Genomic DNA, 660 nt, shown 5'->3' on the forward strand with positions numbered 1-660 from the left:
GTGAGAGAGAGAGAGAGAGAGTGTGTGTGTGTGTGTGTGTGAGTGTGTGTGTGATAAATACGTTGTGTTTCATGTGACCTGTAAATAAGCACCTGTTCTCTGCTGATCTTTATTCATCCTGTTATGACCAGTAATATCGTATGCTGATTGTGATGAATGTGATGATTGTTGTCAGTGTGGATCAGGCTCACAGTCTCCGGGAGGTTCAAGCCATGAAGCGTTTGAGTTCGCATCCCAACATCCTCCAGCTTCATGAGCTCATTTAGTGAGTATTTATTAACAACTCAGTTCTGAACGAGTGAATGAATATTAACACGCTGAACTGATCACACACTCTGCTTTACAGCGATAAAGGCTCCGGAACGCTGTCACTCATCTGTGAGCTCATGGAGATGAACATATATGAGTTCATTAAAGGTACGGTGCGTTTGCTGTTTGATGTCAGTCACGCAGAGATAAACGTGTCTTGTGTTCCTCCTGCAGGCCGTCAGTGTCCTCCAGCCGAGAGTAAAGTCAAGCACTACATGTTCCAGCTGTGCCGCTCTCTGGATCACATGCACAGGTGACACTCCTGAACACACACACACACACACACTCACGCTCACGCTCACGCTCACGCTCACGCACACTCACTCACACACACTCACTCACACTCACACT

General features: G+C 46.8%; 1 protein-coding gene across 1 annotated transcript in view; it reads left to right on the forward strand.

Annotated features, from left to right (window-relative positions):
* Nucleotides 1-52: 52 nt before the first annotated feature.
* The window catches only part of LOC107732030 (MAPK/MAK/MRK overlapping kinase-like), a 4226-nt gene continuing 3618 nt past the window's right edge, over nt 53-660 (forward strand). The window contains exons 1-3 of the mRNA XM_016543259.1: nt 53-265; nt 347-417; nt 484-562. Coding sequence (XP_016398745.1) covers nt 141-265; nt 347-417; nt 484-562 — 275 coding nt within the window. The 5' untranslated portion in view covers nt 53-140. The remainder of the gene's footprint in view (nt 266-346; nt 418-483; nt 563-660) is intronic.

Source organism: Sinocyclocheilus rhinocerous, unplaced genomic scaffold (assembly GCF_001515625.1).
Source record: "Sinocyclocheilus rhinocerous isolate Xijiao unplaced genomic scaffold, SAMN03320098_v1.1 scaffold1360, whole genome shotgun sequence".
Taxonomy (NCBI): Eukaryota; Metazoa; Chordata; class Actinopteri; order Cypriniformes; family Cyprinidae; genus Sinocyclocheilus; species Sinocyclocheilus rhinocerous.